The sequence below is a fragment of the Rhinichthys klamathensis genome, unplaced genomic scaffold, assembly GCF_029890125.1.
Source record: "Rhinichthys klamathensis goyatoka isolate OS25496 unplaced genomic scaffold, OSU_Roscu_1.1 h1tg001022l_1, whole genome shotgun sequence".
Lineage (NCBI taxonomy): Eukaryota > Metazoa > Chordata > Actinopteri > Cypriniformes > Leuciscidae > Rhinichthys > Rhinichthys klamathensis.
This window is the reverse complement of record NW_026607310.1, coordinates 44,959-57,806: the sequence shown is the minus strand read 5'-3', so window position 1 is coordinate 57,806 and position 12,848 is coordinate 44,959. Positions and strand designations below refer to the sequence as shown.

General features: G+C 40.5%; 1 protein-coding gene across 1 annotated transcript; it reads right to left on the bottom strand.

Moving 5' to 3' along the window:
• Window positions 1-10,001: 10,001 nt before the first annotated feature.
• LOC130079373 (uncharacterized) lies at window positions 10,002-11,707 on the bottom strand. The gene is made up of 4 exons (XM_056244618.1): window positions 10,963-11,707; window positions 10,751-10,801; window positions 10,524-10,655; window positions 10,002-10,333 (listed from the first exon to the last, which is right to left on the bottom strand). The coding sequence occupies exons 1-4, from the start codon at window positions 11,615-11,617 to the stop codon at window positions 10,053-10,055; spliced, it is 1,119 nt and encodes a 372-aa protein (XP_056100593.1). The 5' UTR covers window positions 11,618-11,707; the 3' UTR covers window positions 10,002-10,052.
• Between the last annotated feature and the right edge of the window lie 1,141 nt (window positions 11,708-12,848).

Here is a 12,848-nt window from a genome sequence, read left to right as displayed (position 1 = left end):
TTCAGTGTGTGTGTGTGGTAAATGAAACTGCGCGTCGGCTGCACCATTCATTCACACAGAACAAGCAGGATTCGTATTTAAATTGTCTTTGTGGTTTAATATCCACACACACTTGTCTACATCGCGGTTTGATTTCAAGTGTATACTGAACTGCTTTCTATTTATTCCTCAAAAGATTGACAAATTCCATGAAATTCCGCGTTATACAGTAATTTTCTTTTTTATGACTGGATTTCGTCAGCAATTTAGGGGGGGCGGGGGGTCGTTTTGGGGGGGCGGGCCGCCCCCCCAAAACAATGGTAGGGGAAACACTGGTTTTTGATGAAAACATTCCAGGATTTTTCTCCATATAATGCACTTTACTGGGCACCAAACGGTTCAAGGTCCAAAAGACAGTTTCAGTGCAAACTGCAAACTGTTCAAAGGGCTTTAAACGATTCCAGACGATGAATAAGGGTTTTATCAAGCGAAATGATCGGTCATTTAAAAAATAAATAACAAAGTTTAAGTTTAATAATGTCAAATGCTCGCCTTGCTCTGTTCTGTGATGCACGTTCGTGACTCTCCTGTTCGGACTCGTTCATCAAAATGAACAAATCTTTTTTCGAGTCATTTGGTTCATTTAAAGAACGAAATGAACGAATTGACTCGGAAAAAGATTCGTTCATTTTGATGAACGAGTTCGAACAGGAGAGTCACACAGAACAGAGCAAGGCGGGCATTTGAGCTTATAAAACTTAAACTTTGTTATTTCTTTTTTAAATGAGCGATCGTTTCGCTTGATAAGACCCTTATTCATCGTCTGGTGTCGTTTAAATTTGCCTACCTGACATTGAGCTATTGACAATTTCGGTGAGACCATATTATTTGCCAAGGGAATTTCCTCAAAAGTGTTTTTGTCAGTTGTGTATATTCACCCCAAGGCTAACTTTAAAAAAGCAAATGAGGTGTTGTTTTCTGTGGTACAAAGACTTCAGTCCATCTCACCTGTGCCCCATGTCTTGTTATGGGTGATTTTAACCACAGAAATTGCAACAAAACATTTAGCCATTTTCATCAGTACATCACTTGTCACACTCGTGGAAATAAGACTCTTGACTTATGTTATGGATCTATTCGAGGAGCGTATAGATCTGCTGCTGAGTCCCCACTGGGCTCCTCTGACCACAGTGTGGTGCACCTGTTCCCAACATACAAGTCTGTGCTGCGAAGGAGAGGCATAGAATCACGGACAGTCCGAGTTTGGAATGAGGATGGTATATTGGCCCTACAAGGGTGCTTCGAGTGCACGGACTGGTCTGTTTTTCACGCATTATCGGACAATATTAATGAGTTGACTGATGTGGTGGTTAGTTATATTTCATTCTGTGTTGATAATGTGATTGATACTAAGGTTATCACCTGGCATTGAAATAATAAGCCTTGGTTTAATGCAGAATTGAAAAATCTTCTTAAGAAGAAAAGTGTTGTTTTTAAAAGTGGTGATAAAGTTGCTTACTCTGTTATTAGGAAGGAAGTAAGAGCCGCTATTGTGAAGGCAAAACATAATTACAAAGAAAATATAGAACATAAATATTTAAATGCTGATTAAAGGGCGGTTTGGGATGGAATGAAACTAATGACAGGCATACAGGAAAGTATTAGACCTATGTTATCTTTAAATGGGTATACATCTAATGCATGTTTAGCGAATGAACTTAACAAATTTTATTTAAGATTTGACGTGGATGATGATAATGTGAGATATAACTCGTGGCAAAGTAATACGGTATTTAGTAAAAGTATAAAAGTAAATAAAAGTCCTGGACCAGATAATATTAGTGGTAAGGTGTTGAGAGCATGTAGTGTACAGTTAAGTGGTATATTTACACAGATTTTTAACATTTCTATTAAAACACAAACTGTCCCATTAATCTGGAAACATGCCATAATCGTTCCTTTGGCGAAGTGTAGGAGTCCGAAGGTTTTAAATGATTTTAGACCGGTAGCCCTCACCTCCCTTGTGATGAAAACATTTGAGAAAATCATGAGAATAGAGATACTGAAGTATGTCGAAGATAATTTAGATCCTCTCCAGTTTGCGTATAGAGCAGGGAGGGGTGTTGAGGATGCCATAACTACTCTTGTACACTTAGTAGCTCAACATCTGGAGACCCCAAAAACAAGGGCACGGTTAGCTTTTATTGATTTCTCATCCGCATTCAACACAATCAAGCCACATTTGTTAGCCGAAAAACTAGTCAAATTATTTAACCTTGATCTTAACTTAGTAGGATGGATTGTAAATTTCTTATCAAACAGAACCCAGTGTGTCTCATTCCTGCGTAGTAATCAAGAAACTTTACTGCCGTACCATGAGTGCAGCAGGCGCAGGCACTTAGTCCAGGTCACGTTGGAAGTTACCGAGCTGGGGACTATTTTCAGGCGCTGCGTCATATCATTACGCCTGCTGCACTCATGGTACGGCAGTAAAGTTTCTTGATTACTACGCAGGAATGAGAGTATAGTTCCTAGCCATATCAGCCTAGAAAATCGCAACTTTACATTTTCCGTCGGTCTTAGTGCACGGTGTAACTACAGAAGAGTCAAGTTTTAAATAGGAAAAATATCTAAACTCTTTGGTCATTTTTTTTTTTAGAAATGCTAACGGTCTTGTCCACTTCAATGATGTATGCTAAGCTATGCTAAAAGTGGTAACGCCAGAACCGGAGATCGGCTGAATGGATTCAGAAACGGTAAAACTCAACAGTTTAACTCTGGGGGTGTTGTAAAATAAGCCTATTTCCAAAAAAAGTGGAGTATCCCTTTAAGTCTGTATGACCAGAAATGATTAACTTAGATAGTTCTCACCTGAGAAGACAATGACCCGCATAATGAGCCTTTCATTCAGGTTTGTCACACAAGAAAGAATGCAAGGACAATATACAATATACAATATACAGTATATATATATATATATATATACACTCACTGGCCACTTTATTAGGTACCCCATGCTAGTAACGGGTTGGACCCCCTTTTGCCTTCAGAACTGCCTCAATTTTTCGTGGCATAGATTCAACAAGGTGCTGGAAGCATTCCTCAGGGAGTTTGGTCCATATTGACATGATGGCATCACACAGTTGCCGCAGATTTGTCGGCTGCACATCCATGATGCGAATCTCCCGTTCCACCACATCCCAAAGATGCTCTATTGGGTTGAGATCTGGTGACTGTGGAGGCCATTTTAGTACAGTGAACTCATTGTCATGTTCAAGAAACCAATTTGAAATGATTAGAGCTTTGTGACATGGTGGAAGTAGCCATCAGAGGATGGGTACATGGTGGCCATAAAGGGATGGACATGGTCAGAAACAATGCTCAGGTAGGCCGTGGCATTTAAACGATGCCCAATTGGCACTAAGGGGCCTAAAGTGTGCCAAGAAAACATCCCCCACACCATTACACCACCACCACCAGCCTGCTCAGTGGTAACAAGGCATGATGGATCCATGTTCTCATTCTGTTTACGCCAAATTCTGACTCTACCATCTGAATGTCTCAACAGAAATCGAGACTCATCAGACCAGGCAACATTTTTCCAGTCTTCAACTGTCCAATTTTGGTGAGCTCTTGCAAATTGTAGCCTCTTTTTCCTATTTGTAGTGGAGATGAGTGGTACCCGGTGGGGTCTTCTGCTGTTGTAGCCCATCTGCCTCAAAGTTCGACGTACTGTGCGTTCAGAGATGCTCTTCTGCCCACCTTGGTTGTAACGGGTGGTTATTTGAGTCACTGTTGCCCTTCTATCAGCTCGAACCAGTCTGGCCATTCTCCTCTGACCTCTGGCATCAACAAGGCATTTCCGCCCACAGAACTGCTGCTCACTGGATGTTTTTTCTTTTTCGGACCATTCTCTGTAAACCCTAGAGATGGTTGTGCGTGAAAATCCCAGTAGATTACCAGTTTCTGAAATAATCAGACCAGCCCTTCTGGCACCAACAATCATGCCACGTTCAAAGTCACTCAAATCACCTTTCTTCCCCATACTGATGCTCGGTTTGAACTGCAGGAGATTGTCTTGACCATGTCTACATGCCTAAATGCACTGAGTTGCCGCCATGTGATTGGCTGCTTAGAAATTAAGTGTTAACGAGCAGTTGGACAGGTGTACCTAATAAAGTGGCCGGTGAGTGTATATGTGTGTGTGTGTGTGTGTATGTATGTATGTGTGTGTGTGTGTGTGTATGTATGTGTGTGTATATATATATATCAGGATTTCTGGCCCGTGGAATACCTTGGGCCAAAGCGGGCCAGCTAGGGCTAGAGGCGTGGTCAAGGTAAAAGGCCGAGTTTATCGGTGTTAGGGAAAGTTATGGTCTGCGGCAAGATGCACATTTCACTTTTTTATATTGCGCAAAATAATCGCTGCTAGAAATGGAGAATCGCCTGTCCTGTCTGTCGAAGATACCAAAGCTCTTCTGAGCATTTGGGCAGAAGAAAGGGTACAACGTCAATTTGACGGCGTGTGCAGAAACGAGGACGTTATAAAATACATCGTTGCTGAACTTTCTAAGCTAAGCATTCAGCGAACAACGCTTCAAGTTCGGGAAAAAATAAAAAAAGTTGCGGGCGCAGTGCGAGGCGATTAAAACGCACAATGGACAAAGCGGAGCCCAGAGAAGGAACTTTCCATGGTTCGACTTGATGGACGGTGTGCTGGGTCACCGTCCCTCTGTTAGTGGCGAGACAAGTCGGGACACTATGGCAGCCACGGCCGGTGAGTTAAAGGGGACATATGCTAAATCCTCTTTTTTAGCCCGTAAATGCATTTTGTTGTATATTTGGAGTGTTTATAAGTACAGAAAAGTTGAAATTAGTCTCTTCAGATGTTTCGTTGATATCTTTATATTCTGTTTCGGTCATATTTTGCAACCTGTTCCGATTTTTCTATTCTCTATGACGTTTTTTGAACAATTACGTCACAGTATTTGCAGCAGAACTGACAAATAAGGACATCGACTCCCGGCCCAACACTTCGTGCAATCTGCCATTTTCATTTCTCGCTGCAATTTTATAGTCCAAGCTCAAGAATGCAGAAGTTACGAGAGGGCAAGTCAAAATGTTCGGTTTTTTTTGGACATATGCTAAATCCTCTTTTTTAGCCCGTAAATGCATTTTGTTGTATATTTGGAGTGTTTATAAGTACAGAAAAGTTGAAATTAGTCTCTTCAGATGTTTCGTTGATATCTTTATATTCTGTTTCGGTCATATTTTGCAACCTGTTCCGATTTTTCTATTCTCTATGACGTTTTTTGAACAATTACGTCACAGTATTTGCAGCAGAACTGACAAATAAGGACATCGACTCCCGGCCCAACACTTCGTGCAATCTGCCATTTTCATTTCTCGCTGCAATTTTATAGTCCAAGCTCAAGAATGCAGAAGTTACGAGAGGGCAAGTCAAAATGTGCATTTTGTTGTATATTTGGAGTGTTTATAAGTACAGAAAAGTTGAAATTAGTCTCTTCAGATGTTTCGTTGATATCTTTATATTCTGTTTCGGTCATATTTTGCAACCTGTTCCGATTTTTCTATTCTCTATGACGTTTTTTGAACAATTACGTCACAGTATTTGCAGCAGAACTGACAAATAAGGACATCGACTCCCGGCCCAACACTTCGTGCAATCTGCCATTTTCATTTCTCGCTGCAATTTTATAGTCCAAGCTCAAGAATGCAGAAGTTACGAGAGGGCAAGTCAAAATGTTCGGTTGTTGGATGTAGTAACCCACACGCTTCATTACACCGTCTCCCAGCATCAGAACCTCTTCGAAGTGCCTGGTTGAGTTTTATTTTTCACGGAAATGTACCCACATCTGTACCCACATCTGTGGGTAAAGTCATTTTTGAGTGCGCGAAGCACTTCAAGGATAACTACTTCAGCAACCTCCACCAGTATAATAAGTCCGTGAGGCGGGGAGAAAATTGGTATCAAAAAGGGCACCAATTCTAATGGTTATTTTTCAAAACAGGCATGCCCCCTGACCACAAAAATGCATGATAGCAGTGCCATGTAGGTAGCTTAAGCCTTAAGGTATGAAAAATACCAATTTTACATTTAACTGTGCTGAAAAATTCTAATTATGCAAACTAAATCTCAACATTGATAAACTGTTATATTGACATATCTATTGCTTTAGATCTTCTCTTTTATGATGAGATATCACTGTGAAATTAAAAATAAAATAAAATATAAGCTCTTTAGGACAGAAAATATACAACAAAATAAGTAAAATATAAAAATTTGGGAATTATATTAACACAAAATAATATTTTGTGCAAATATGGTTCAATACATCTCCCTTCGAACGGTCATATGTATTGCGTAGCTATACGCTATGGGGAACCAACCCAATCACGCTGTGCTATGATAACAGCAACGACATCTTCTGATGTCAGGATGCTTGCATAAGGGTCCGAAGCAAGGGCCTTTTGGCATGACGTGTTGAACGGGCAAAAGCCCTAATTATGATGGGCCTGGCTCACTGAGGCTGACTTCATCACACAGAAAGGATATGTGCCTGCAGTGCAGGGACTTCCAAGTTATAAAACCTGGCGTAGATGGACTGCGAGGACCAGCCGGCCACTATACATATATCGCCAATAGATACTCCACTGGACCATGCCCAGGAGGAGGCCATGCCTCTAGTGGAGGGAGCTGTGATGCCTATGGGGCATTGCAGGCCCATAGAGGCATATGCTAAAGCCATAGCATCCACCAGCCATCGGCATAATCTTTGCTTTGTGATCAAGCACTGTGCGACCACCGAAGCTCATAAAGAGCTGCTCTGACTGTTTGTACTGAGCGGAGCGTCTGTACCGGGCAGAGTAGGTGTAATTGCTGCTCATCTTCTGATGTGGGAAGAGCAGAGAGAGTGATCACTTGTGCTTTAAACAGGGTTGAATGAGTTTGGAGAAAAGTATCAGTGACACCTCACATAGGTTTGGGTCCTGGTGACACTTCACATAGGTTTGGGTCCTGGTTTCTTGCTGAGCACCAGCCAGAGAACACAGACCACTTAAGAGCATAGAGGCGTCTTTGTGGACGGAGCTCTAGCCTCATTGATTGTGCTCAGGACACTTGCTGGGAGCTCCACTAGCTCCCGTCGAGGGGCCACACATTGAGGGCCCATAGTTTGGGACGGGGGGTGCCAAATCTTCCTGTTCGCCTAGGTCTTTCCTCAGGGGTATTGGCCATGGGGCTGCTGTGAGCAGCAGAATCAACTCGGGGAACCAAGGTTGGGTCTGCCAGAGAGGGGCCACTAGTAGGACTGAGTGTCTGCCCTCCCTGATCCTCTTTATGACCTGAGGGAGGAGCAAGACTGGAGGAAAGGCATACAGGGGAAGGCTGGGCCATTCGTGAGCCAGCGCATTCCTGCTTTTCGAGAAAAATATTGGGCAGTGAGAGTTGTCTTTGGAAGCAAAGAATTTGACCTCTGCCCTCCTGAAAACACTCCAGATAATTTGAACTGTTTGGGGATGGAGGGTCCATTCCCCTGGGGACACATTGCCCCGGGACAGCATATCTGCTTCCTGGTTCAGTTTCTGTGGAACATGCGTTGCTCTCAGCGAGCGCAGGTTGTTTTCTGCCCATAAGAGGAGACTTCTGGCCAGTTCGTACAGTCGTCTCAACCTGAGCCCCCCCCCCCCCCCCCCCCGGCAGTTTATATAGGACACTACTGTTGTGTTGTCTGTGTGGACCAGGACATGGTGACCTGACAAACGTGGTAGAAAGGTTTTAAAACCACCAGCAATTCTAGGCAGTTGATATGAAACCGTCCCTCTGTGCTGGTCCAAGCTCACCCCTGACTCCAAGAGACTGGGTTTCGACCAGGACTCTGGTGCAGCCGTGGTTTACCCTAATATAGAGATGGCTTTAGCGCCATGATTGGGGGGAAACCTGTGGTTTTAGCCAGTACTGCAGTATGTGTAGCATACTCTGCGGACGTACTTATGAAGCAGAGGCCATGAGGCCTAGCATCCTCAGAAAGGTTCTGTGGGGACTCTTGGTCCCCGCTCTAAACGAGCTTGCGAGTCGCTGAATAGCCAGAGCGTTTGTTCGATAGCCACGCCCTCATTGCAAAATTCATTCTTACCTGTTAAACGGAGGCATTTACAGACTGGTCTTAAGGTTAAAACAATGAGTTAAAGCTGTACACCACTATGTTTTCTGCAAAAAAAATTATCACAATAACAATATTTTTTAAACAAGTTAAAATTTTGACAAAATTCCAACCTAGATATCATCAAGTATGAATGTTTTGGTACCAAAAATAATGAATTATAGAAATAACCGACCGTAAATGGAATTTGCCAAATGTTTGGGGGGTCAAACATAAAATTGGTGATTTTTTTACCTTAAGCTACCCACTAAGAATACCCTCTGTTGAATAAAAAAGAGTAGCATTGGTGCCCTCTTATGAGACAAATTTCTGAAATTTGGGGGTTTGCCTCACGGACTATAAAGAAGGATTTGCCGATAGACTTCGTCTGATTGAGGGATCAATTCCTTCTATCTTTGGAGACGACGAACAGATCACTTCGGTAAGCTGTAAATAACGTTAATAAAAATAAAGTACTTTACTTTCTTAAAACACACGGTGGTCATGGTTTACCTTTGTCTTTCTTTCTTTCTTTCTTTTTTAAGTACACGTCTGTAGCAGTATTACTGTTGTTGAGTTTCATCATGACAATGGTCATTTAGCTGCTGTGTTTTCTGATGCTTTTCTAAACGTAGCATATTATCAATACAGATTATTAGTGGTAAGATTAGGCCGTAGTCATTTGTCTTGTTAGTGTGCTTGTTTTAACAAGAGAAATAATCGACTTTCACTTTTGTAGTAGTGGGCATGGATGGAGAAGTTACTGTAAATACAGTAACACACAATTGCGATACATCCATATGAAGATGATTTATATGTAAAAAGGAATGATTTAAAAGCATGATATGTCCCCTTTAATACACATGCTATCTTCCTAACTTAAAAAAAGAATAAATTCATAATACCACAAAAATAGGAATGGGTTGGGTTGTATGACGTTTGATCCAGGAAGACGTGTTAGGGGCGGGGTTTAGGGCAGCGCTGCGAGGCCACTGGCCCGACAGTGTCTCTTTATTCTCTTATTTAGGGTGAAGAGATACAGATCAAGGATCAGCAACAAACTATACTTAAAAAGATATCATTTAACATTATTGGATTTACTGCTTTAACAAAACACTTTTGAGTCACGTGATATTCATGGCTCCTGTCTGTCTCAGTGCTGAAACTCTTTATATAAAGTTACATTTATAGACAGCTCAGACTTTTATACATTAATCTATTGCAAACTTCAAAAACACATTAGTCCTCATTAAAATGGCTTAATCATGTTAATGATTCTTCATGATTTCCATCTTAAATCATACGCTAAGCAAAGCTCCTGTTATCTTAAGGGAAACAGTAGGAAACCACTGAAAGAGTTGTGGTTATCCTGGCTATCATATATCCTCTTGCCAGACCGAAGTCTTACATAGACAACATCTCCAACCTCCAGGATCAACACAACTCCATTAGAGGAGTATAAATCACCCTGAGACTGATATTCATGTGCCATAACCGTATGCTGTCCATTCTTAACAATGGCTGCAGTTGGAGATGGAGTTCCGCCAAAACCAAATACAGAGATCCTGAACATATGAATTATTATATAATATTTATTTATGAAGGATGAAGAGATACAGATCAAGCATCAATAACATGATACACTTAAAAGTTATTATTTAACATTCTAGATTTACTATTTTAACAAATACTTTTGAGTCACATGATTTATACAACGTTACATATACAGTTCAGAACTCTTGATTATAGTGTCTCATACTGACTTTTATACAGTAATCTATTTCAATCAAATTTCAAACGCACATTATTCCTCTTTAACACAGGTTCATGTTAATGATTCTTCATGATTTCCATCTTAAATCATACACTGAATGCTCAGTATTATTGGAATCACATTCTGTAAAGCTCCTGTTATCTTAAGGGAAACAGTAGGAAACCACTGAAAGTGTTGGGGTTATTCTGGTTATCAAATATCCTCCTGCCAGACATAAGTCTCACATAGACAACATCTCCAACCTCCAGAATCAACACAACTCCATTAGAGGAGTTTAAAGCATCCTTTGCCTGATTAGCATGTGCCACAACCACACGCTCTCCATTCTTAACAATGGCTGCAGTTGCTGGAGTTGGACCATGACCATATACAGAGATTCTGAACATGTACGCTCCTTTCAGTGGGGCTGTGAAAATACCTAAATCAAATAACAAGAGATACAGAATCAGATGTTTCCTGTATGATCACTTAATCAGCAAACACACTGTGCAATAGTTTTAAAAGATGGCAGATCATTTTATTTTCTTATCCACATTACACATCTGCAGAGAGGTCTGAATGGAGCAGAAGGGTTTTCATTACTATAAACTCATTTCATTGATCATTACCTGTGATTGGGTTGTAGGCGTTCCCTATGTTTGTAAAGACTTTGCTGTAGGTTAGTGTGAAGTCAGTGGGAAAAGGACCAATATATCCATCGCCAGATTCCATCAGTGAAGCTGAAAAAGCTATTTCTCTGTCTGTTATTGAAAAACATAAACAATATTGTGATATATATCTCTATTACACTGAGAATGTATACACTGAATTTAACATCATTCAAGCACACTTTCACCTGTATTTTCCTTTCTCAACTCCACTTGACCCAGAGTAAGATTTGATATTTCTGTGAAGGAATAATGATTCTGTTAAATGAAATTGTATTGTAGTAGATAGATAATACAGTATACACTCAACTTTACACTAACATTTACACTATGCAATGTATTGCACTGGTGTTCAACTTTGAGGATCATCGTTAAAAGAGTGAATGTTTTGGTGAGGTACCATCATTTTTCTTCTTCAGCTCTTCCAGGATAAACGTCTGTTGCATCTCTAAAGCTCTGATGTGTGTTTTCTGCTCTGTAACTGTGGCGGTCAGTTCTCTGATGTGTGTTTTCTGCTCTGTAACTGTGGCGGTCAGTTCTCTGATGTGTGTTTTCTGCTCTGTAACTGTGGCGGTCAGTTCTCTGATGTTTGTTTTCTGCTCTGTAACTGTGGCGGTCAGTTCTCTGATGTGTGTTTTCTGCTCTGTAACTGTGGCGGTCAGTTCTCTGATGTGTGTTTTCTGCTCTGTAACTGTGGCGGTCAGTTCTCTGATGTTTGTTTTCTGCTCTGTAACTGTGGCAGTCAGTTCTCTGTTGTGTGTTTTCTGCTCTGTAACTGTGGCGGTCAGTTCTCTGATGTTTGTTTTCTGCTCTGTAACTGTGGCGGTCAGTTCTCTCAGCGCTGCATGGATGTCAGTGAAGCACAGATGGTAGTTTTGTTGGCTGTCAGTTGAAGCTTCATCTCTCAAAGTGTCTGTTTGAGGTGTATTCTGTCCTCCGTCCTCAGATCTGAGCTGTTGACTGATCTCATTCTCATTGAGTCCTCCATCTACCTGATGCTGTACGACACACACAAAGGTTTCCAACAGCAGCAGTAAACATACTAAACCCTTCATTCTTCACTGATGTTTGTTTCCAGCTCTTGCTCTTCATCCTCACAGCCTCTCATGTTCCTTTTATAGTGTCCTGATTTACTGTCTTTGTACTTTATCTATATTGCTTCAGATAAATAAGCAGTTCAAGTTAATTGTTACTTACAATCAAAGGGATGTTCCGGGTTCAGAAGATGTTTATCTCCGAGTCAAAGTTATTTTCCATTTCACAAATGTTGTGACTAAAGTTCAAGATCAGCGGTCGGTGTCCTTATGGGACGCGGAGGAATAATCACAGAAGCACCTCTGGTCATTTGAGTCAATTGTCATGAATGGTTAAAATCTCACACTTAATAGTATTTATTAGCACCTAACATAATAAAACAGGCTCTGTGAGGAATGATTACCTCAATGTACATCCATATACCGTAAAACTTCAAATAATAGCCGAGTCCCAAATAGACGCCTGTCTCTTTTACACGCCTGGTGTGGCTGCAGGTTTGGGTAAATAAAGGCCGGTCTCAAATAGAGGCCCTCTCCCAAAAAAAAATCCTGTCCCGTCCCGATCCCACGAAAAAACATCCAATCCCGTCCCAATCCCAGAAGAATGACTCCTATTCCCTCCCACTCCTGTGTTGTGTTTTTTTTACCGGAATCTGTCAGTTACAGTAAAAAAATACAGTTCAGATATGAGCATAGCACAGTTTGTTACTTTATTGAACTGAAAGAACAAAATTTAAACAAAAAACTAATTTCCTTCTTGAACTAAGATTTCCTTTAAGAATGAGTCTCACTGTTGCTATGTAAGAAGAAGAGTGTGTCCACACATTCCAGACTGAGGCTGGTGCGCCTTTCCTCAATTAATCTTCCAGCAACACTAAAGCTCCTCTCTGATAGACAAAATTTCACACAAAAAGTGCCCAAAATGCGCAGAATAAGCATGTCTAGTGAGTTTTAGCAAAAACTTGAGAAGGCAAAAAAAGAAAATGAAGACTAAAAAATAGTTAGGCCTATAGAAGATTAGACTGTTTAAACTTGTTTTTAATTATTCAGTTTTGGCTGAATATATATTATATAAATATATATTATATTTAAAATAAATATAATGGTGTATTTTATATATATATATATATATATATATATATATATATATATATATATATATATATATATATATATATTAATGGTGTATTATATATTAAAAAAACTAAAGTAAACTAGCCAGAAAATATTATATATAAAGTTTCTTTTAGTT